Source organism: Lacerta agilis, chromosome 1 (assembly GCF_009819535.1).
Source record: "Lacerta agilis isolate rLacAgi1 chromosome 1, rLacAgi1.pri, whole genome shotgun sequence".
In the NCBI taxonomy this organism is placed as follows: Eukaryota; Metazoa; Chordata; class Lepidosauria; order Squamata; family Lacertidae; genus Lacerta; species Lacerta agilis.
This window is the reverse complement of record NC_046312.1, coordinates 131,910,938-131,934,278: the sequence shown is the minus strand read 5'-3', so window position 1 is coordinate 131,934,278 and position 23,341 is coordinate 131,910,938. Positions and strand designations below refer to the sequence as shown.

Below are 23,341 nucleotides of genomic sequence, written 5' to 3'. Positions count from 1 at the left end.
TTCCTCTGGGGGGAGTGAGAGATCTGATCCTAAAAATGATAGGCCAGTTAGTCTCTTGGATACTGGGTCAAAAATCTATGGAAGGTTTTTGTAGAATAAGCTTCAAACCTGGGCTGAGGAAAATGACATCTTAGCTGAAGAACAGGCTGGGACCCAAAGGAAAGGAAAGTGATACTTTTGACAGAAGCTTGGCTGCAGGAGTTGCCAGAAGGGAAGGTATTTAAAAACCAATAAAAGGAAATCAGTAAGTTTAGTTTACGAAAGTCTTAAGAATCAACAACCAGCTACTTTGACAGTGTTTGATGCAGAAAAGTTACAACAGAGTGGAAAGAGAATTTTTTTAATGGTGTTTTAAGTAAATTTGAAGTAGAAGAAAAAAGTCAATGTTGAATAACAGCATGATAAAGCAAGTACAAAACTATTAATACATGGAACAATACAGAAGTAAATCTAGTTAGAAAGAGGGACCAGTGAGGAATGTCTACTTTTCATCTACATTTTTTGTTGTTTTTGTTGGGAATTGTGTCTTAGCTATAAGAAATAAACCAGCAAGTAAAGGGAAAGTTAGAGATGTCAAAAACTGCAAGTACTTAAGAGGGTGATTCAGGAAACAGGAAGGTATCATGATATAAGATAAATAGATCCAAAACAGAATTTATTTGGTTTTGCTGAGAAGAGGACAAAGATATAGAATTTGTTTGAAAGTAAAGTGGCATTAACACCCACTTGATTTTATGGCACATGGCTAACATCCACTTTAGAGAATCTATATCCTCTCAGTTAATTTTGGTCTGTTTATAAAGATGGTTAAGAAGGAGTTTGTGATATAGAATAATTTAAATATCTTTTAGTTTGTAAGAATATCATTAGTGAGTATGTGCATATTGCTAAAGTTGCTTTACCTTTTTGAAAATCAACACACAAAAAGAGAACCCAAATGGAAGTTCAGTTACAGTAAAAAAAAAGGGGGGGGGGAGATTATAATAGTTATGCAAATGTGATGTTAGATAGATTTTAATGATAATTGACAGTACTTGAGAATCTAACAGCAACAATTTGCACACATCCCTCCTGGATGGTAAGTTAAAGATAAGCAAGTCAAAGAAGTAGTACTTGTTCCTAATCAAGAGTTGATTGAAAAAAGGAATACCATAAAATTTCCAATATATCAATATTTTCAACCCATAAATTGGGCACAAGATAAATGAAGAAAAAGAATAAGGGAATAAATGTTAATGCAAGGAAAGTGACCTCTAACATGTAGAATTTACTGATAAACATAAATGAAAGGAAGAATATGCATTGTGATATGCAGTCTACTGATCTAAACAAGAAAACAGCGAGATTATGGGAATATATAAGGGAGAAGAGTGTGTGGAAGACATTAAACATAAATTAATTGGAAAATTCAAATGAAATAATAGCCGGATGGTACATGACTTCATGGAGGATGAAACATACTTATTTAGAAGGCAAAACGAAAAGCTGGAGATGTAAAAATCACAAGACAGATATGATGCAAATTCAGTGCAAATATCCAGTTATTCATAGGTGCAGATGGTGGCAATGATTAAGGAAATACCAGGGACAGAAGTCCTGTTGGATCCTACCAGAATTCTATTGGGATTTATAAACTGAATTGGATCAGAAATGGAAAAAAAGAATTTTTATTTATCAATAGCAGCAAAAATCTTAGCAGCTCAATACTGGGGGGTGGGGGAGAGAATGTAGCAAAAGTAATAGAATGGGAAACTGTGTTGGATTCTATTCAGCACTTGGTGGCATCTGTCTTGGGAGACAATGAAAGCATGTGCCTTCATGGATAAAGTCAAACCGCCGGAGAGTTATAGCACCTGCTGTGGTTGCATTTAAATCCATGAAATGAACATACTGAAAGACAAATAGGAAAAAAGTAGAAAAAGGTGATCGAAAGCAGGAAAAGATGTTGGAATAGTTCTATTTTGATAAATTTCATTCTATTTCTCATCCAGTATGTTTATGGATTTAAAGTCCAACAAAATTTCCCATTCCATGACCTTTTGCTACTTTTACCTTCTTAGATACTACAGTAAGGACACTGTTTTAGGTACATTGAAGTACATTAAATGAATGAATAAGTAATATAAAACTGAAGTCTTTTTGATGCATTAATCAGATTTGGAGATTATTAATATGTGTTTTTACTATTGATAAAGCTGCATCCTGTGGCTCTTGGGAGGACAACAGATACATCAGCTCCCCCCATCTCGCTCTGGTGTCATGTCAGATCTTCATCTGCTTTGCCACAAAAACATTTGCAGCCATGCCAGCGCCAGAGATACAGTCTTGGTAGGGCCAAGAAAAAGGGCACAACACCCCTTGATATATTATAATTCAGTGGTTTCACATTTCACTGCAAGAATTTCAAGGCAATCACTTGGGGAGTGTACCGAGGCCAAAGATTTTTAGCACATTCTGTGTGCCAATTAGCTTACCAATGCCAGGATGTCTGTGTCGTCCAGCAATTTTTTTTTAATTACATAATTATCGCTGCCTATATTTCATGTCCCTTTGACCTCATTGCTTATAAACCTCACTTCCCCAAACGAAGTTACCTGTAACTCAGGATAACACTTCATGCATTTGACGAAGTGGAATGCAGTCCATGAAAGTTTATGCCATGTGACATTTGTTAGTCCTTAGGGTGTCACAAGGCTGTTTATTGTTTCTGATTTACTACAGTAATGTGTTTTATTAGACCTTCCTGTTTCAGTATTTGCTACTGCACAGTAGATTGCCCCTAGTCTGCTGACAAATCATAGGATTTGGGGTTATTAACAACAAAGAAAAAATGTTGGATTTGGAATAATTTTTCTGATAACAGCAAAAAATGTATAGCTGAACTGCATCTTATGTGTACAGAATCATAGAATTGTAGAGTTGGAAGGGATCCTGAGGGTCATCCACTCCAACCCCCTGCAATGCAGGAATCCATGTAGCTCCATGATTGCTTGCGAGACATTTTTCTTTCCTACAGTGCAGCTGTTTTACAGGTGAGATGTATGCTTGTATTTTTTTACTATTCTTACAAAACAGCCCTCTAACAGGCAGTATCTGAGAAGATCACAAAGCAATCAAAAAACAAAACATTAAAATACAGAATAAAACAATAAAAATGATAGAAAATTGATTTAAAAACTAACACACAATTAAAGCACACTTTAAAACTTAATTTAAAGGTGAGAGGCCCAGTTTTACCCCACTCATATTGCTTTTACCATCTTCATTAAAAAATACTGAAGCTTTTTCATAATACAACTGCTTTTACCATCAAGGGGGAAAAGAAAGAAGTACAAGAAACCCTCCATTTACGCAATTCGACATATGCTCAACCACACACATGCGCATGGTGTCAAACCCAGAAGTGACCCAAAAAATGTCACAGAAAGGGGCAGGGTGGAACGGGGTGCTTGCATATATTTGAAACGTCATTGGAAAAGCTTGCAATTTCACTTAAATGTGTGGTGCCTTGGAATGTAACCCCCATGTAAATGGGGGTTGGCCTGTAGCCACATCTTTTCCTCTGCAGTGGTAAAAGCAGCTGAGGCGGGAATGATTTTCATCAAGAAGGCAGCACAAGGGTTAAGAAGCTCCTGTCCTATGGCAGTGTCCCTCTTTGAATTGCCGCCTCAGTAGTTGAATTGCCGCTTTTTAAAGGACTCGTGCAGGAGTGGCAGGTGCAGTGGGGCAGCAACACACCAAGAAGGGAGGGGCAGCAAGGCTGGGACTGTGGGGCACATGGGCAGAATCAACCTGGCCCTCCTGCCAACCTTGCCACTGCCTGGGCCCACTCCTGCCCTATCCAGTAAAGCATCCAATATGGCACTGTTGAGAAGGAGGTGGAGAAATCCAAACCCTGAATAATACTGCTACATGTTTCCCTAATAAGGCACAGAAGTACACAGCCATAAGCAAGGACAGCACTGGGTCCAAGTCGATGGCTTTTAACTATCTAACTGTCCTGAATTGTGGCCTAAGTCAAGAACCCTCATTACACGGATTCCAAGTCTTTCCTGAATGCCCTATTTATATTTGAAGTAGATCTCTCGTTAACAAAAGGCAATGAGTAAAAACAGGGGTGTGCAGACAAACTCAGCCATCAAGGTGCCAGGTATATGGGCCCATCTTCATACCTTTTCATGATTAGTGCAAAGGTCTGTAGAGGACTTTTATGCATGTCCAAATGAACACGCTTAGAAACCCTCCCACAAGTGGGACCCTGTCTTATCCGACCTAGGAATGACCTCATCTTCAGATCTTTGCCCAATTGCTCCAAAGGTATGAAGGGTTTTTTGAAGCAGATTCAGTTGAATAGTCTGTGAAACTCTCCCACGGGCGGAAACCCAGTCTTATCTGGGAGAGTTTCTAAGTGTGCTCAAATGAAAGCATGTTAAAACCCTCTTCAGACCTTTGCACTAGTGCAAAGACCTAAAGACCAACCTGCATGTTGGAGACATTGGGATGGACCTTATGTATATGCCCCTGACCCTGTTTTTATACATTGTGGGTTCAGGTGAATGCAATTTTCAATATTTTGAAAATATACCAGAACTGGAAGAGCTATTGTTTGTTTTTTATTACATACATACCACTGAGTAAAGGTCTGTTGAGTATATAGAGAGGGGGTAAATCTTCTATCTCTGCTATTCGCTGGTATACTGCTCTGGATAGATGGTCTCCATGGTACAAGCTCCCCAAGATAATGCTAGAGAAGTAAATTGGCTCAACAAAGAGGGTAAGTAATGCTCCTTGAATACCAAGCACGTTCCATCTAAAGGGAAACAAATGACACCATTTTGAATTAGGCCTGCGAACAAAACAAAACAAAATATGAGTGACTATAGGAGAGTGAGGCAGATACCCTGCAAAATTGGTGATGGCACCAGAAGTGTCATGGTGAGCTTCCTACCCTGGCTGTGCTTCACTGTGTCTAAGGGCAAGAGAATCTCTTCTGAAGCCTAGCGAAGGTAGCTGAGTGACAACAAACAGTGCTAAAGGGCCATCATTCTGCAACTCACATACAGCCTACAGGCTGTTCAATACCAAGGCTTAGAAAACAGCAGCTGCCTCTCTGCCAGAAGAGGCAGAGGAGGATTTGCTTCTACTTTTTAAAACACTAGCAGCAGATCTTTAAAATAATTAAAAACCAGTAGACCTCAATGGATAAGAAAAATAGCCATTTGGGAGATGCTGAAAGGTCATCACAGGTGAAAGAAACAGGTGATTCTAGCACAAGTGCTGTAAGGGCCCAATGTCCCCTTGGGTTTTCTGTTTAGAATATCTGCTGTTCTATTCATCTGAGTATCAGAGACTAGGTTCAAATCCTCACTCAGTATTACATTCCAATTGATGCACCATCATTTGCAGGAATGGCATTGGCCCAGCCCTGGGACTATTAATTGAGCCCTTCACAACCACTTACCCGTTTATATATCCTTTGACAAAAATAAAGCCCCCATGTTAATCTTTCAAAACATTGTGATGTGCAAACCACATGCCACCCCCACACCCCAGATTTCAATGTTCCCAGGGCCCTATACTGTACCCCCACTCCCACTGTATACAGTTCTGGGTGTTTTCTGTTAGGAAATTCCATTCCACCTTAAGTTGCAGACATGGAACTGTTGTGTGTTACATGTCTGTTTACACACAAGCACAGATTGCTGGGAACTTCAGTTGTGTAGCTTTTGCTTTTGTTTTTGTGACTCTCTCTGAGGAAACAAAGGAGAGATGACATGTTTTTCTCTGTCCTGATTTATGCTCAATAAATCTGCTTGTAAATATGCTTTCACAAGCCTCTCCTCACTACTTCTGTTGCGCAGCGCGCTCTGCTAATATAGTGTGCTCAGGCTTTTGAAGTCTGGGTCGCTGATTTATGTTGCACCAGAGATCCAGCAGGTCGGCTGAAAGGGCATGATCCAGCTGGAGGCTAGCCAGCTGGCCTCCCAACTCCCTCTGGGTGCCGACAATTTCCACCTTTCTGACACCCACCAGCTAAGTTTCCTGAATGAATACTACATTTGCATTGCTCTTTTAATCACCTTCCAGCTCAGTCTCTGCTCTAAGGTCATGGCTAGACACCTCACATTTATATTTAAGTCAAACAGTAAACAAAAACAAATAAACAATGCAAGCCACCGTCCCTCCAACATCTGTCCACTGCATTTTGAGAAAAGACGTTTGCTTTCATATAACATGGCATACACCCACTGAGTAGTTCTCTTTCTTTATTCTCTCTCAATGAAACTCCTTAACTCCCAAACAAACTCAAACCAATAACATATCCATTCCCCCCCCCATCTCCCTCTGCCTTCAGGTGACATTCCCACAGGGAGACCCACATGGAGAGGATATATCTCTTCTCCCAACATTTTAGCCTATCAATACTAAACCCAAGTGTTTTCAGTCACACCTTAATCCCACCTTAAGTCAAAGATAACTGCAAACTCAGCATTGCCCAAGCAGTAAATCTTATCTGAGTTTTATGCTCTTGTGAGCAACTGCAAATCCATTTTCTATTTAACCATTTTGTCATGCCTAGTCACACTTCCCCCCACTGATGAGGTTGAACCTGGGCAAAAGTGGAGCAAGTCTGCAAAATTTCTGAATACAGCACCCAGGCCCCTCCGAGGGGGAGGGGGCAGGTACTAATGCCCTGGGCCTGGGAGGGCTAAGCTGGTTGGGGGCCTTTGCCAGGCTGCTTTTTAGTTTTGAGTTAAGCGCTAGATTACACTGCCTCTCAATATTAACTTCATCGTAGACAGAATACCTTCTTTATATTGGAAAAAACCTTTAGAGAAGTTTCTTCTAGGCATATATAACTTAAACACATGAATACAAGTACTCAGAGGCTTAAAAGGAAATCTCAGTGCTGCACTAGGTTTATTTTCCTTGTCCTCTTAGTCCTTTTTCACTCCTCTCTATGTTCCACACTGCCCTCTGTGTTCTTTCTGTCCTTCTGTTCCCCAATGTGCATAAAAGACAAAATAAATGAGGGAGCTATAGGATGAGGTATGGTGCATAATTCACTGGCAAAGGTTCTCTGATTGATTTGTTTATCAGACTCAGGGATTGCCAGGTGTAAAACAAGACAATTTTTCTCTAAATAATATAAAGCAGCACAATCCTAACTATGTCTAAAGGTAAAGGTAAAGGGAACCCTGACCATTAGGTCCAGTCGCGGACGACTCTGGGGTTGCGGCGCTCATCTCGCCAGTGTGGTGTAGTGGTTAAGAGCGGTAGACTCATAATCTGGTGACCCGGGTTCGCATCTCCGCTCCTCCACATGCAGCTGCTGGGTGACCTTGGGCTAGTCACACTTCTTTGAAGTCTCTCAGCCCCACTCACCTCACAGAGTGTTTGTTGTGGGGGAGGAAGGGAAAGGAGAATGTTAGCCACTTTGAGACTCCTTCGGGTAGTGAAAAGCGGGATATCAAATCCAAACTCTTCTTCTTCTTCTTCTTACTGGCCGAGGGAGCTGGCGTACAGTTTCCGGGTCATATGGCCAGCATGAAAAAGCCTCTTCTGGCAAACCAGAGCAGTGCATGGAAACACTGTTTACCTTCCTGCTGGAACGTTACCTATTTATCTACTTGCACTTTGTGCTTTCGACCTGCTAGGTTGGCAGGAGCAGGGACCGAACAAAGGGAGCTCACCCCGTTGCGGGGATTCGAACCATCGACCTTCTGATCGGCAAGCCCTAGGTTCTGTGGTTTAACCCATAGCGCCACCTGCATCCCTATGTCTACTCAGATGTAAATCCCATGCACATCAATGGTGCTTACTCCCATATAAGTGGGGTTAGGCTCCCACCCTTACCCTGATAGAAATCAGGAAAATCCAGCAAGCTTTGCTCTACAATCCTCTGCATCATTTTAATGCTTGTGGGGGTGGTGGAGGTTGATAACATTCATCATCCACACAACCAAGTGCTTTGTGTTCTTGCTTCCACAAACAAGGTGCCCCCCCCCCACTCTCACATGCCATGCCACTTGCAAGAATATACCTAGTTGTTTGCTAAAATGATCCTTTCCCAGTTGGGTGTATGTGTAAAGCGACAATTGTTTGTTTTAAAAAGGTGATTCACACTAAAGCTTGCTAATGGTGACAGGGTCATGAAAGCACATTATGCCCATCCTCGTGTGCTGCACTAACCGGCCCAATTCAGGAGGCTGCTTTTAACATGGCTTGGGGACCCAATATCTGAAAAAATACCTCTTCTGGTGAGTGGACTGGACTTTAAAGGCAACTTCGCAGACTCTCCTCAGTGCCCCCTCCTGCTGAATTTGGAGAATGGCAACAAGGGGAACAGCAGTTTGCCTGCTTTACTAGACTTCAGAGACACGTGAAGACTTTCCCTCAAAGTGTTTTTAGCTGCAGTTTTAAGAGTAGCTGCTTTCACAGTTGGTGCTTTTAACATTCTCAATGGGGATTTTCTGTTCATTTAACCTTCCGTTTAAATTGGAATTTTGTTAATTAATGCAGTTTCAGTATTTGTATCTCGCAGTAATGTATGTTGTGCGTTAATTTTAAGTGACCTAGAAGCATCTTGTGTTAAGTAACATCTACATTTAACAAAGAAAAACGATAAATAGCTAAGTAAGAAAAAGCATGAACTCAGCCCTTTGTTGCTATCTTGAGTTTGTTTGCTTTTGGCCAGGGGGTGGTGGTGTCACACTTCTGCCCAATCCAGTTGTATTGAAAACTTGGAACTATCAATCAATTTCATTTGGTAATTCTTACTTCTCTTCCTGGGGACACTTTTAACACAACTTCTCAGTCTGAAGCAGGAAATTGTCTCTATGGGTTGTCTCTTTTCCCTCTTTCTTTCCAACCACTCCATTTAATTTCCCCTCCCACCTAGCAGTCAGGTTCTTTCCTTTCAGACTTTCTGTGCCATTGAGTCTCCTGTGACTGCCTTGGGGGGGGGGGTTCCTCCTCACTATGGTCTTTTTTTGCTTTAAGAGGTGCCAAGTAAGGTGTCTGACGGCATGCTGACCCCCATGGTGTCACTGACCTGGGGACCCCCCATCTAGCAATATGAGAGTTGGACAGAGGAGAAACAGTTTACCTGGCTATCTTATCACTGCACGACATAGTAAGCAATCTTTCTCCCTGTAGGACTCCATCCCACGTCTGGATTGTAGTTGTAGATCTGACAGGGATCGTTCCTTCCCCAGATTCAATTTTCGTCCGTAGCTGTCCTCTTGCTTTCCGGTTTGGATGTCTGTCTCCCTGATCTGAGTGACAGAAGCAGGCACTGTTCATGCAAGGAAAAACTATGCTTTCTAAGAAAATCCAGCCCTGTTTTCCATTACTCATTTGGGACAACAGCAGTTAGGGGAAAAGTGCCTCATTTATAGAAAATCACATCCAATACTTTTTTGTAAGGCTTACTTCACACTGTTCTACACGGTACAACCTTTTATTTATTTTAACATAATATCCCATTTCAAACTGAAATTTCCAATATGGCTTTCAAGCAACAATAAAGCCAAGATGATGAAATGATCCATAGATGCATAACAAATTAATTCCTCCACAATCTTTGTAATGTATGAAGTGGAACTGAGGTGTTAGCCCTCCTAGATAGTGTTGCGTTCATAATATAAAGAAAACTAAACAATTTATTTTTTAGTAAAAAGCCAATCTAGACTTTCATAAACTATGAAAGCTATTTTCAATAAATTGTTTTCTCTCAAATATCCCCATTACTAGGTGAAACTTGTCCTACCTTCTTGTGCCGCTTCATGTGGTGAGAAAATCCGAGCATCGCCACAAGGAGAGGTGCTGATATAGAGATGAAACTGTACATTTTCTCTCAATTTAAACCCGCTTCGTTCTGATTTGATAAAAATAGATTTTTGCTGATCTTCCTTACTACTGAAACAAAGTGCAACAATTACAGGTAGGTAGCTGTGTTGGTCTGCCATAGCCAAAACAAAATAAATAAATGTATAAAAATTCCTTCCAGTAGCACCTTAGAGACCAACTAAGTTATTCCAAAGGTGTTTTGGTTTTTCTAATTACAACAAGCAAGACCCAAAGTTTACCATAACTTGATTTAAGCTGTTATGGTGTAATACGCTGAGTCTAGGAATGTTTTTTGGTACTTAGCTGAGCATTTTGCTGAGCAGAATGTGTCTCAGGAGCGAAGCTTCAAAGTAGGGTTTTAGACATGGAGCAGTCCAAGCTCCTTTGTCTAACAACCTCAAGGAGTATTTTAATTTATCTAAGTTCTCCCTTTTCCATTCATTAAAAATTGCTGCAGAGAGAAATATAGGTATTACATAAAAGTGGGAAGATATATAGTTTAAGAGCACTGTTTTGTATCAGTCAAGGTAAGTCCAATTTGCTCCAAACATGAAAATTTCATTTAATCCAAGGTTATAAGCTTTGTATGGTTGTTGTTGTTGTTGTTGTTGTTGTTTTGCTTTGTTTTGCTTTTTACAAGGGCAATGGAATAAGATATCAAATATATACATCTGTTTCCATGTCTTATTGATCCATTTATGGTGGAAGCGTAATTAAATGAAGTCCCTAATTTGTCCAGAGGGATTAATCAGCAAAAGCTCAAATTTCCTGTGAGTCACTTGAAATATCTGAAGCCTCACTATGTAGTAAATCAATTGCTGCAATGTTGGCATAGATATTGCAACAGTCAGGTATAAAACTGTTCACTGTCAAATACTTTTCTGTTCAATATTACCTATCTTAATTCTTTTCATCACTGCATCCTTGGTTGGGCATAGAAGACCTAGATACCCTTGAGGAAGTCAGGGCCAAACTGCCTAACACAATAATAATTTTATGACAGTCTCCAAGACAAAAGTCCTCTCTGTGTCAAGTGACAATTCTGTGGACAAAATATTCTTTTGTTTACACTAATGAAGTATATTTAGAGATAAGAATATATTATCTGCAATCTGTTTATCTGAAATAAATTTTGATCATAACTGATACAAAAGCTACTTATTATTTTGAGCTTTGAAGCTATTAAGGATGTAAACATGTTACCTTCCGCATTCAGGAGGGAGGTTTGTTGACACATCTAAACTGGGGTGCCATCCCTCCCTTGTTTGAGTACGACTGTTGTTTTTGCTTCCCTCCAAATATAGGGGATCATCCGTGTTGTCTCTACATACTTTAAGGCCCCCAAATTAAAAAGCAGTTTCCAGGATCTCACAGAGGGGACCTCAAGGATCTCAAGAGGAAACAGGTATTTAAAAAATCAATATAAACGTATAGATTTCACCCACATACGTTTTATTTTTATTTGTTTGTTTGTTTCATGTAATTTATAAACCACTCAAAGGGATTTACAACTATTCTTCCCGTAATACGCACCGGACCATAAGACACACCTATTTTTTAAAGGGGGCACACCTACTTTCTAAAAGGCTGGTAGGGGGGTGCTGGAGGGTGAGTGGAGGAGGCAGACGCCGGCGAAAGTGGGGCGGAGATAGGGGAAGCCCGGTAGCGCCGCGCACCCCTTCAGAGCAGCTTATCCCCGCTTGCTTTAAAGGGAGCTGGGGACGACAGCGTTCTCCCCTTGTCCCCCGCTCCCTTTAAAGCAAGCGGGGATGAGCCGCTAGCACCGCGCACAGCGTCTCTGCCCCCAGCCGCGTTCAGCAGGGGTCGGGGGTCAGAGGCGGGCAGTGGAGGAGATGCTGCTCCTTCTTCCCCGCCGCTTCCTGCTCGCAAAAGCCTGTTTTGGGGAGCGGGGGGGGGGCAGCAGGGAGGAACAAAGAGCAGGTTTTTGGGATCGGCGTGGGGTGGTGGAGAAAGCAGCAGCACCCCCGCTGCTTTCTCCACCACCCCGCGCCCCGCCGCTGATCCCAAAAATCTGCTTTTGGGATCGGCGGGCAGCATGGAGGAGGAACTTCTGGATCCACCCCACAGCCTCCATTTGCAAAAACAAGCCTTTGCTCCGTAAGACGCACCAGCATTTTCCTTTCCTTTTTAGGAGGGAAAAGGTGCGTCTTATGGAGTGAAAAATATGGTACATTTCAACGTAAAACAAACCATATGCTTCCAACTGTCAGTTCAGCATACGATAAGTATGAAATCTTACACATTATGAATTCTTTGAAAAATAAAAGGGCAGGATTGCAGCAATGCAGGACAGCTTATGCCAAAGATGTAAAGAAATATTTATACTAATGCTAGTATCATATCCATGTTCCAGAATAAGGCAACCAGCTATCCATCTCTGCTGATATTAGGACCCTGGCATCACTCTCTGAAGCTGCAGCATCATCACAGAACCTCATAGGATCACATCCCAAGACTGTAATCCTAAGCACAATGTGATCAATGGAACTTTCTTCTGTGCTGAAAACTGGGATGCAAGGGAACTGTTATTTAAACTTACCATAAGAGCAGTTCAAGTTGTGTATAGAGAAATTTAAGCAAGCATCTACGTGCTATAATTTCAGCATGGCAATCATTCAATGCAAGACCACGATCACTCATATATTCTCCATTAATGCACTTTGTTCCTGTAGAAACACTTATAACCTGAGCATCTTTCACATCAGTACCTGGGAAGATAAGTTTTAAAAGATATCTTTAGAAGACTTGTTTGGTGAAATATGGTAGTCTTCTTGAATGTCTTCTTGAAGGTGTGGCTTTGGGAGATCCTACTTAGGCATAAATACTGCACCAGATGACCTTCATCTACAACCTAGTTGTATATATTCTGAAGGCATACTTGGGGTGGAAATGAAGGCACACTAATATCTGTTCATGCAACTTGGGTTGCCTTTAAAATTCTGGAACTACATAAAAATTCAGTAAAGTATTAAAAACTATAGAACCCCACATTTTGTGGTTTGAGTGTCAATTACTCAGTTTGGGGGTGGCACAAAATGCTGGGTTTGTAGCACAAAACGGCACAAAACTAACACAAAATGTTGGCATCAGTTTGGGGGGAATCCTGAATTTGGGGGTAACACATTAATAAAGCTCTTCTGGAACAATCATCTAGTCTTGCAGGTTCCTCGTCTTGGTTTGTCTGTGCCCCCCCCCCCAAACTCCAAGAGGACTAGGTTGAGAGACTCTACCCACCCACAACGGCAATATTGCTCCCATTTTCTATGTGCCTCTTCATCCAAACACCAAACCCTCCTCCCCACTCATTTACCTGCTTTGTACAAGATTTAAACAGATTTAAACTGCTACTGCCACATTAAGTTTGAGCTTAAAATTGGGGTTTTATTTCAATCCACTAGAGATTTTAGCTAACCATTAAAGCAAATGTTTTACTTTACTGGGACAGAAGATTCTATTCTAACATAAAAAAACATTTCCTCCCTTCTCAACTTTTTTTTTTTTTTTTGCAAATTCTTTTTATTTTCATCAAAAGGAAAATAAACACTCACAAGTCATCATACAAATGTTCACAATGTTACATAAACTCCGCCGAGTTTTTTGGACTTCCTTCCTTCTTTACTCTGGTTTTCTAATTTTTCATCTTTCACTCGCTTTACCTTCTTTTATACATGTTTTGTTTTCTTGTTGTAGTTATATCTCTTATCATATTTTCCTCTGCTGCAAGATTTCTTTCATACCTGTAAATGCCTTCAGATTTTATATTCTTTCATATAATTTATAAATTTACTCCACTCCATTTGAAACCTCTGATCTCTTTGCTCTCTTATTTTTCCAGTTAATTTCGCCAATTCTGCATATTCTAATAATTTCCTTTTCCAATCATCTATTGTAGGTACTTCTTTTACTTTCCAATTTTGCGCCAGTAACATTCGTGCCGCTGTGGTGGCATATAAAAAGAATTTTTGGTCTTCCTTTTTAATCTCCTCCCCTACTAAGCCAATTAGGAAGGCTTCCGGTTTTTTAATGAATGTATATTTAAGTATTTTCTTTAATTCATTATAGACTGCTTCCCAAAACTTTTTAACCTTTTCACATGTCCACCACATGTGGTAAAATTCTCCATCTTTCGTTTCACATTTCCAACATTTTTTATCATACTTCCTATACATTTTTGCTAATCTTACTGGCGTTAAGTACCATCGGTACATCATTTTCATGATGTTTTCTTTTAAAGTTATGCAGGCTGTAAATTTCATATGCTCTTTCCAAAGTTTTTCCCACATTTCCAATTGTATATTATGACCCACGTCCTCCCTTCTCAACTTTAGTATGCTAGGAATCAATTTTTTAAAAGCTAAATTTTGAGTGCTTGTCTAATGTATGCTGGGTACTGTTTGTAGAACATTAGAAACCACGGTGAGATTGGGTTTCTTGAACCAATCTAGAATCAATGCTTTCCAGAGACATTCTCTGAACACTCATTGTCCAGCCATATACACCTGGCATCCTGTATAAAAGAAAGGATCAGACCCTCGACTGGAAATTCCAGCCTCCGGCCTACAGTTATTGGTTACTAAAATGGAGGGAGATTTGTCTCCCTCTTGCATAATACAAGGATATGGGTTCATTCAACGCAGCTGAGGGTTCACCCACACTTCTGCTTGTCCTGTGCCAAGAAAGCACAGGGCTGAGCAGTTTTCTGCTTGATCCGCACTTTCAGAGTGTTTCCCGCCCTTGCCCCACTCCTTTCCCAGGCAAAACCCATTCATTAGTTTTAAATAAGAACTAATGGCAATTTGCAGAAAATCCAATTGCCCTTTGCTCCGACGGAGTGCTAAACTGTGGTTTTCCCCAGGGGAAAGCAGGAGGGCAAGAGGAAGTGTGGAAGATCCAGGACAGACAAAAGGAACAAGATATTGTGATGGCCATCCATTTTTATGGCTTCCAAACAGCACCTGCACTACCTGATGTGCCTCTGACTAAAAGTCGGGAGAGGGCTGTAGTGTCCAGGTCTTGCTGCATGGTCCCTGTGAGAACCATGACAGAGAGGCTGCCAAGTCTCATCAAGTCCACTGACCATTTCCCCTTCCTTCTGATCCATGTGGGTACAAATGATACTGCCAGACTCATGGAAGATGGAGCAAGTTTGTTTTCTGCTGCTTCAGAGTGTAGGATCCAAACCAATGAATTCAAATTGCAAGAAAGGAGACTCCAGCTCAACATTAGGAAGAGGCTGCAGAGTTTGCCTCACAAGAGGGAAATGAAGTGGGGTTTGCCTTTTTATTAAAAATGAAAGCTATGTTTTTTGTACAAGTACACACTCCTAATATTTGCCGAGAGAGTGAGAGAGAACCTAAAAAGTCACTCCTCTGACAGTGAAATGGGAAGAGAAGCCATTTTCAGTGCTTCCTCCTCCCACCTCTAAATCTGTTTCCCCACCATCTAGAAGCTTCAGCACTGGCTGAGCAACACCTCTCGATACAATCTGTAGCGTTTAGAGACAAGCAGTTTGGATTAAATTTCATAATCCTATTTTATGAATGAAGAGATCTCAATATTTTAAAGCAACCAAACTATATATAAAAGGTAAATATCCATTCACCTTTACCATTTTATTTTGTAAACCAACAGAGGACAAAAGGCCAATTCAGTGGGGGAGGCATGTTTTGGGTTTGTTTTTACCTGTTGTCATGACTACTCCAGATAGCACTTTTCTACGTGCATGGGGCGATGTAAAATTATCTGTCAAATCGCTGAATTTATCTACCACCAAGCGTGCAACGGCATCAGCTAAAACCTGCAAAAATCACACAAATATATTGGATAATTCATCAAAACAGATCTGCCTTTAAAACTGTATGGTATTTTTATTTAATTAGTTAGTTATTAAAGTTCTATACTGCCATTCATCCAAGGATCACAGGGAATCTTTGTAATATTTACTAGAATTGATTGGTGCTGTTGTTTCAAACTACTGCTGATTCAAAGTGTTGAAGAGTTTATATCCATGCCTTTCAGGCATTTCTACAAACTATGCTGTGTTTCTATGGAAGCCCTTAGTGCTGATCATGGAACAGATCGTTTTAAATTTAGGGAATGAGGCTGCATGCACAACACTCAATTTTTAACAAGGCTCTAGCCTTCATTGTGAGATCTTCTGTAGAAAATTTGAGTTATCTAAGATGCATCCATAATTGGCTTGTAAAGCATATTCAAAGGGTAAGAACTAATGGAATTCAAACCAGAAAGTTGTACCAAGTGGTGTTCCATTGAGGATGGTCTTGAGTCCATTATCATTCATTATATTCATTAGTGACTTGAATGGAGTGAACAGTACCGCAACCAGTTCTGCAGAGAATGCCAAATTTGGAGGGATTGCAAATACTTTGGTGGATCATATAAGTTTTTAAAAATATAACAGAAAACTGAAAAGCCAAGCAGACTACAATAAAGCATAAACTGAACATATTAAATATAAATATATAGAAAAAGAGTGATAAAATGGTAACTCTTTGGCTATACATTAGGACCAGCAATAAAGATTTTGAGATGAAAGTGAATTATAAACTGAGTACAAATTAAACGTATGCTTTGGGGGAGATAGTGCCAGTAAACTGTGGCTTGTATGTAGAATTATACTAATTTATGGGTGACATGCAACTGAGAAGAGTCCTCGTTGCTTGAGGAATCGGTTGGGGAAGGGTTTAGATCTAAGTTCTCCTGTCTCATAATGTAATCTTACATTGCCTGAACCTTAAGGATCCCTTGCATTATGCGAGAGCTGCATAAATATACCTGCTATAATAGGATTCAAATTTAATTTGCAGGAGATTTTAAGCCTCATTAAAACTGATACAAAATGCACTCACTTTAAGAATTGGGCCACTGTCAGACTTCCCAACAATCTATGATTGATCTGGAATATTCTAAATTAACATTCTTGAAAGGATAAAAACAATTAGTATTAGTTATAGAAGTTTACAATGTGAAACAGGGGTGGGGAACCTTTTCTAGCTCGAGGGCCGCATTCCCTTCTGAGCCACTTTCCAGGGGCCAAATGCCAGTGGTAGGCCGGACAAGAAGCAAATGTGGGCAGAGAGATGAGTAAAAGTTTCACCTCTGTCCAGCAGGCTACTTTCCACATACTCACATGTCCCTCTCTCTATCCTCTACTCAGGCAAGCAAGTCCTCAAGAGTTCCAACCAGGCAAACACAGCCAAAGCAGCATGTGCAGGAAGGGTGATGAGGGGTGTGGCCTGAGGAAAATGGGGGCGTGTCTGGAGAGGGGGCAGGACCTGGGAGGAGTCTTCCTAAGGCCTGATGGAGGAGGCCTGCAGGGTTCCCCACCCCTGATATCAAAGGTTTGTTAGGGTATATTAGATAAATTTGTTTTAAAGGCTGAGTACATTTTGGGGGGGGGGTCAAAACATAAGCATAAAGTGAGTGGGAAAGTTTCATGTAAATTCTCTGTGACTGTTTGGATTCTACTACCACTCAATTTATCATTTACACAGCACTCTTAATTTATATTCACAGCAGCCATACAAAGGCTATAGCATGGGCACAAAAAATAGTGCGACAAATGGAATTAAGGTCACTTAACAGACTACCGTGCATTTCCATGTATAAGATGACCATTTTCCTGAAAATCTTTAGTGATAAATTGGGGGTCGTCTTATACATGGGTTAATGCAGTAAGTAAGCAAGGGCTGGTGGAGCTGCGGTGGCAGCAGGGAATGGAGGCAAGGAGGTCGTTTGCCCGCTCTTCTTGGTTTAGGAAGAGTACATGGTGAGCGCTCAAGAAACTTACAAAAGATGCTCAACAATTCTTTTTGCAATTTCCCCCCCCAAAATTCCCAACTTTCTTAATTTTAAAATTTCTTAATTTGGGCCCCCCAAAAATACACAGAAAAAAATACAGTATTTACCAGGAAATCAATATGACCTATGTTCACTTTCATTCTTTTCAAACTGAATCACGAGCTTTAAAGGCTTCACAAAGTCTGCATAAAAATACTTAACAGCTATTGCCTCTCCATATTCCCAAACCTGTGGCTAATGTATGCAGAAGGAAGAATGAGACGACAATCGGAGGAGGTGGTGCCTGCAGACAGCTCTTTCCCATGGCAGCTGACTCCATGTGATCTAGAAGGGGGCATCAGAAGGTCACTTCCCACTGACCCCTCCTGCGGGATCTTGTTCCCTAACCCCTGTAAGTTTTCCATTGTTCTTTCTACCTCCGCCAAATTCCAGTACTTAGTTGTTCTGGTTGGTCAACCTGGTTGCTTATTTTCTCACTCTTCACGTTGTCTATTTCTGACCTTCAGTTGCGATGTGTGGTTAATGGTGCTCAGGCAGCGATGTTTTAACATGCTTCCTTTGGAGGCCTGCTTTGACAGCACAGGTGTATTGTGTTCAGCTAAGACAGATCTATGAGCAACACTGCACTGAACTGGAGGAATTAAAAATGCTACCTACCACAAGTTTCTTGATCCAGCAAGATGGTGGAGGCAATGCTCATAGTTTCATTGCTTCCAGGATCCCTAGTCTCCCCTCTACAAAGGCAAGGTAGCCATACAATGGGAAGATGAGTGGCACCACAGAAAGTATGAGCACTAATTTCTCTCATAAAATTGCATGTAGCACTGCATTCTATAAAAAATAGAGCAAAGTATACTACAGTATCTGGACATTGTTAGAATGGGATCAAAACCTGCCCCCCAAACATTGGAGTGTCAGGAATAGGGACATATTTGTCTCCTGCAGAGACCATGGAATAAAATAAGGGGTGGTATCCAACTAAAAACTTACGTTAGCGCAAGGACCTTTGGCCATGCAATGAAACTTCCTCTCCCTCTCCTCTCCCCACATACACTCCTTAAATCTGTTCTGGGGTTTCCCTCAGTTCTTCAGAGAAGATGTAGGGAGGGCGCAGGAGGAGAGGAGTGGGAGGCTCCACTGCACAGGCAGAAGTCCTTGCACTCAGGGGAAAATGTGGCTGGACACTGCTCAAGGGTTGAACCATTAACAGGGTCCAGTGGGTGGGTGGGTGTGGCTTTTTTCAACTCCACCCTGAGCAGTTGGGGGAGCAATGTGCCTATGTGTAATTCTTACCATATTCCTGAAAAGAAAATGACAGTCTTTCACCTCGAACGAGAACTTTAAAGGGGTGCCCTCGGGGTATGCATTGCAGTAGAGGCAAACACTATCTATTGAACAGACTTGTCTCTGGTGGCAGAGTTCCCAGTATATGGATGGGCCAAAGGGGGGCTACTACTGATGTCAGAGTTACAGCGGTATACCAGTGTAGTTAGCCCTTAAAAATGTTGTTGCCTAGGTAAGTCACACCAATCCTTGCCCCTGTATATCCAGTTCTGTGTAGCAGAAACTCCTTTTTGCAGAGCAGCACATTGCTATTATACAAGGCAATGGTGGCTCATCAGCAAAACAGCCCTGCTGCACTGGAAATACGTCACCTTATAATGCCAGGGAAATGCTACAGTTCGCGAAATTGCAATGATGTGCAGTTCATGTATACTACATTCTGTTTCACCTGCTCATTCAGTCAAATCATACATTAGGTTAACTTAATTTCTCAGGAAGTAGGTATAAAATATTCTGCCCATTCACAGCATCAAACATAAGAGAATCAGCAGTCAAATTGGATATTTTGTGCCCCTGCCAGAAATAACACACTGAAGGAACCCAAATACAACAAAAACTATTTATGCACTGTTAAAACAAAAGGTTGTAACTTCAGTATTTTTTAATTAACTCATTAGCCCATTATAACACATAAAGGGAAATGTTTTCTCACCTGAGGCAGGTGTAACTGAAGTCCTTCACTAGGAATAGGTTGGTGAGATGGTGTTTGATCCAACTGCATGTTAAACAAGGATGCAAGAGCTGACTGAGCGGCGCGTGCTTTTGCAAGTTTTTTGTTTCTTCCAGATCCTTCAAACGTTTGGCCATCCACTGACACAGCCATTACAAAATTCTTAGCATGACTTTCTCCACTTTCTGAGAGAAATTCATACTTTAAGCCTGGTCGGAGTTCATTCAATATCATGACTGGATTCTTCCCACTTGTTGAGGGGTATGGTGATGGAGCAGGGAGAGACGACTGTACAAGGCTACAGGCCGCAGAAGATGACAAATTATAGTCTGCACTGGAGCTAAAGGAACCTTCTCCGTTGGACTCCAGATAAAAGGAAAGATCAGACTGGGCAGGGTTTTCAAAGCCATTGAAGAGGGTATCTGGGAAATCTGCCTGATCAGAGGTGAAGTCCGTATTTACGGAAAGAGTTCTTCCCATGGCAAGATGTGCTTCAGAAGCATTCGGAAACTGAACAAAAGACCTCAGGGCCTTCTCAGCTGCATGGAGCTTCGCTTTCTTTTTTGTAGGGCCGGAGCCTTCAAACAGCTGCCCATTAACCTCTACTGCCATCACAAAAATAGGGGCATGAACAGGTCCTGTTTGGGAGAGAAGTTTGTATTGCAAGCCAGGCTTGATTTCATTCAGCTGCATGAGAGCGTTTTTGGGCAAGACCGGCCCTGGTGTTTTCTTCCTTTTCTTTGTGCGGAACTTGGCGTGGCCATTGCTTCCCTCTTCCAAGGGTCGTTTCCTGCTGCTAGCGCCACCACCATTGGAGAGCTGGTTCCCCTCTCCGGTGCCTTGCACACTCCCATCTTTAGATGAAATGTTGTCCATGTTGTGATTCTCTTTAACATCAATGCTGCCTGAACCTGTGGTGCCCAGAAAGAGTAACTTACAATGCCTTCGTTGCAGGACCTTGTAAATGTAAAATTTACAGATTCCTTTATCTATCTTTGCAACTGGTTAAGTGATGTGTGCTCAAATATTAATATCTTTATTAGATATATTAGATGTAATAGGCAGCTCAGAAACATACATTGAGTATGTATTCAGACATCTGATACTGGAATATGCTGACAAAAAGTTTTAATTCTGCACCAAAACACCTATTAGTATTTATATGTTAAATTGCCCTCCCTAATTCTAAAACAAAAAGAAATGAGCCAGTAACTGGCAACATGTTGTAACCCCAATTTACGTTCATTTAATATCCAGTTAACCTCAAACATCGGAATCCACAGGGCAATCACATAAGATTACCTACGCAGGTAATCCTTTGCTCCTTTGTATATTGTATATTGCTCCTTTGTATATTGAAGAAGATGCCTCTTCCTTTGGAAATAATGACTAACTCAATGCATCTTATTGAGAAAATGAGAGTATACTATTTCTTGCCTGCAAACATTCAAGTTATTGACTTATACAGTAAAACCTGCTTTGTGCCTTATGTGGTAGTCATGTTACACGGGGGCTCCAAAGCAGTCAACTCCAGAAATAAGCTGAATGCAGGATCACTGTTTAATCAAAGGGCTGGTTCACAGGTGACACTAAAGCAGGGGTCAGCAAACTTTTTCAGCAGGGGGCCGGTCCACTGTCCCTCAGACCTTGTGGGGGGCCAGACTATATTTTGAAAAAAAAAATAAACAAATTCCTATGCCCCACAAATAACCCAGAGATGCATTTTAAATAAAAGGACACATTCTACTCATGTAAAAACACGCTGATTCCCGGACTGTCCGCAGGCCGCATTTAGAAGGCGATTGGGCCGCATCTGGCCCCCGGGCCTTAGTTTGGGGGACCCCTGCACTAAAAAATGAAGTTTCTAAACAAGAAACTTCAAATCACAGGTTAAGAACCAGGCTTGTTTAACTAATCCAGGCATAAGCAAACTCGGCCCTCCAGATGTTTTGGGATTACAATTTCCATCATCCCTGACCACTGGTCCTGTTAGCTAGGGATCATGGCAGTTGTAGGCCAAAAACATCTGGAGGGCCGAGTTCGCCTATGCCTGGACTAATCAGAACTTGTTTTAAACTACAGCCTAAACCAGGATATTTTGAAAATAAACACTACAGTCCTTCTGCCAGCCATGCAAGAGGAGAAGGAAGCTCAGATGCATTCCAATTCGTGCACCTAGGGCTAAAGCATGGTTTAGCATTATGCGCACCATAGCCCTGTTGATGGTTAGCTGAGTAAGGGAAACTGAAAGTAAAGGCTCCCAAAGTCCTCCTCCCAGCCCATGCGCAGAGTGCTCCATGGTGAAACATTACATCTGAATGCAGTGAATATGTGGAAGGCAAACTGGGTGAACATGTTCTCTAAAGACATTGAGGGAGCAAGAACATGCCAGAAAGCCAAGTCCCTGACACTGAGTGCTCATGGGCATTTGACACCTGCATGCGTGGAAGTCCCTTCACATTGATTCTGAATATGCAGCTGCCAGAGGGCATACCAGAAGACAGCAGCATGCTGGAACAGGGCCAACCTCATGTGTTGGGTGGATGTTTGAGGCAGGTTATTGAAACGCCCTTAAATTCTATTGCTGAATATACAGGGGGCATCTTTCTTATAAACCCTCTATCATGTAGCAGGTAAACATATTCCAAATAAATAGTATTTACTTTATGACATTTACATTTCTAAACACAAATCCCAACACATGCAGTGGAATTCTCTGTTATAATCTCACTGTCATGTAATGTTCGAAGGTATTCCAATTAGGGTAGTAGTAAGATAGATCTATCTGTTTGTAACTTTCAGCATCCATCTGAAGGTACAAACCTGGGGGGGGGGGGATGGAACAGTAAAATAGCGTCTTTAAAAACCCCCACCTCCGCCCCAACCCCATGGACACCAAGGTGCTGTAGAAGGATGCACAAAGACACGTCTTTCATGTCGCTGGTAGGAGAGGATACTTTTCTTTGAGCTCAATTCTCCCACCCCATGATTGCTTCGGCAGTGGAGGGGGGCCTCCCTTCACCATCGAAGTTGGACCCAAGCCCACTGCAATAATCAATTATTGGAATCCACTCTACCCCCCAGAAAACAAATTTTCATACCTTGTTCATCAGCAATTATATGCCATTTCCTATTGGAATCCCCTACTATTACAAACTGCTGCTCAGCCACAGTCACGTATAAAGCTACTATATAAACAAGATACTACTTTGAAGCTGGTAGATGGAATATGTAAACTTCAAATTCTAAAAGACTAGAATTCCAACTGTGCTACTAACCAACTAGGCACCCTATCATAAATACAGACAATCTTCATTTTGTGCGGGGCTACGTTCCAGATCCCCGCCCGCATAAAGCGTTCTGCCCCTGCCCCGTCCTCATTCCACCCGTGAAGAAGAAGAAGAAGAAGAAGAAGAAGAAGAAGAAGAAGAAGAAGAAGAAAGAGTCTCAAAGCGGCTAACATTCTCCTTTCCCTTCCTCCAGCAGCTGCATGTGGAGGAGCAGAGACGTGAACCCGGTTCACCAGATTATGAGTCTACCACTCTTAACCACTACACCACACTGGCTTTAGTAACATTTTAGTGACGTTCTAGGGACACTTCCAGGTTGGGCTCCATGCATGTATGAGCGATT

At 41.4% G+C, this 23,341-nt stretch overlaps 1 protein-coding gene across 5 annotated transcripts in view; it reads right to left on the bottom strand.

Annotated features, from left to right (window-relative positions):
- Positions 1-23,341, bottom strand: part of ADARB1 (adenosine deaminase RNA specific B1) — a 43,597-nt gene that overhangs the window by 6,901 nt on the left and 13,355 nt on the right. For 3 of the 5 annotated variants that reach the window (XM_033171879.1, XM_033171842.1, XM_033171852.1), the window contains 6 exons: positions 19,691-20,619; positions 15,556-15,670; positions 12,413-12,581; positions 9,773-9,921; positions 9,110-9,278; positions 4,629-4,810 (listed from right to left, as the gene is read on the bottom strand). In XM_033171879.1, the coding sequence (XP_033027770.1) occupies positions 4,629-4,810; positions 9,110-9,278; positions 9,773-9,921; positions 12,413-12,581; positions 15,556-15,670; positions 19,691-20,619 (1,713 nt within the window). Of the gene's footprint in view, positions 1-4,628; positions 4,811-9,109; positions 9,279-9,772; positions 9,922-12,412; positions 12,582-15,555; positions 15,671-19,690; positions 20,667-23,341 lie in introns of all 5 variants that reach the window. The other 2 variants (XM_033171861.1, XM_033171870.1) reach the window with 2 other exon arrangements.